Source organism: Sinocyclocheilus rhinocerous, unplaced genomic scaffold (genome assembly GCF_001515625.1).
Source record: "Sinocyclocheilus rhinocerous isolate Xijiao unplaced genomic scaffold, SAMN03320098_v1.1 scaffold942, whole genome shotgun sequence".
Taxonomy (NCBI): domain Eukaryota; kingdom Metazoa; phylum Chordata; class Actinopteri; order Cypriniformes; family Cyprinidae; genus Sinocyclocheilus; species Sinocyclocheilus rhinocerous.
Genome location: NW_015627890.1, coordinates 3,138,580 through 3,139,644, shown reverse-complemented (window position 1 = coordinate 3,139,644; position 1,065 = coordinate 3,138,580). Strand labels below are relative to the sequence as shown.

The window sequence follows — 1,065 nt, the reverse complement described above, 5'->3', positions numbered from 1 at the left end:
CTCTGATTTCATCAAAAATATCTCAATTTGTGTTCCGAAGATGAACGAAGGTCTTACGGGTTTGGAACGAAATGAGGGTGAGTAATTAATGACAGAACTTTCATTTTTGGGTGAACTATCCCTTTAATGATGGTAAAGGGGTGGAGAAGGGATGGAGAACATAACCATACCATTTTGAGGGTTGTTGACAGAGCCACAGAGAGCACTAGATACAGTGGCCCACAACTGCAACTGCTCATAAGATGTGTTAGGATCTGGAAAACTATGCCTGAAAAGTGGCATAAGAAAGAACATAAACTGAAATCTGGTTCTGTTGAGCAGCAGGGAAGTGTTTAAGCAAGTTTCCAGATGTTTATCTGAATTTCTGTGATTCACGTCGACAAAACACCAGACAGTGTCTGAAATGTTACCCCTCCGCACCAAGTAGGGGAGCATATTATATTTTGTTTGGGAATGTTTTCAATTTATCCAGGACATTGACTGTGGTATGTTTTACAAGAAAATTCTATTTCAGTTTTTCTACTTCAAAATCTCATGTTTAATTCAATGTGTTTCTTGCCGTTTCTTTGTAATTGTTTGTGAAATTTGACTAGCATTTTTTTGGGTGAAAATTGTTTTTCAGTGTGTCGTTCCAAACCTGTATGACTTTGTATTTTCTGTGGAACACAAGAGAAAATATTATTAAAAATGTTGTTTTTTGGCCATACAGTGGTCAATGGGGTCCAATATTGGGGGTCCAAAAAGTTTTCATTATATGGACAAAAACAGTTTAAACATTCTTAAGAAATATCACATAGAAGAAAAAAGTCATACAGAATAAATAATGACAAAATCTTCCGTTTTTGGCTTACCAATCCCCTTAAAGGGGTCATATGATGTTGCTAAAAAAAAACATTATTTTGTGTATTTGGTGTAATGAAATGTGTTTATGCGGTTTAAGGTTAAAAAAACACATTATTTTCCACATACTATACATTATTGTTTCTCCTCTATGCCCCGCCTTTCTGAAGGCAATTTTTCAATTTTCTGTCAATTTTTACAAAGCTCATCGGTCTGAAAAGCGAG

General features: G+C 35.4%; 1 protein-coding gene across 1 annotated transcript in view; it reads right to left on the bottom strand.

The window, feature by feature from the left end:
- LOC107736230 (telomere repeats-binding bouquet formation protein 1-like) overlaps window positions 1-1,065 on the bottom strand; it is a 23,261-nt gene that overhangs the window by 16,428 nt on the left and 5,768 nt on the right. Inside the window, 1 exon segment of the mRNA XM_016547700.1 lies at window positions 171-268. Within this exon segment, the coding sequence (XP_016403186.1) occupies window positions 171-268 (98 nt within the window).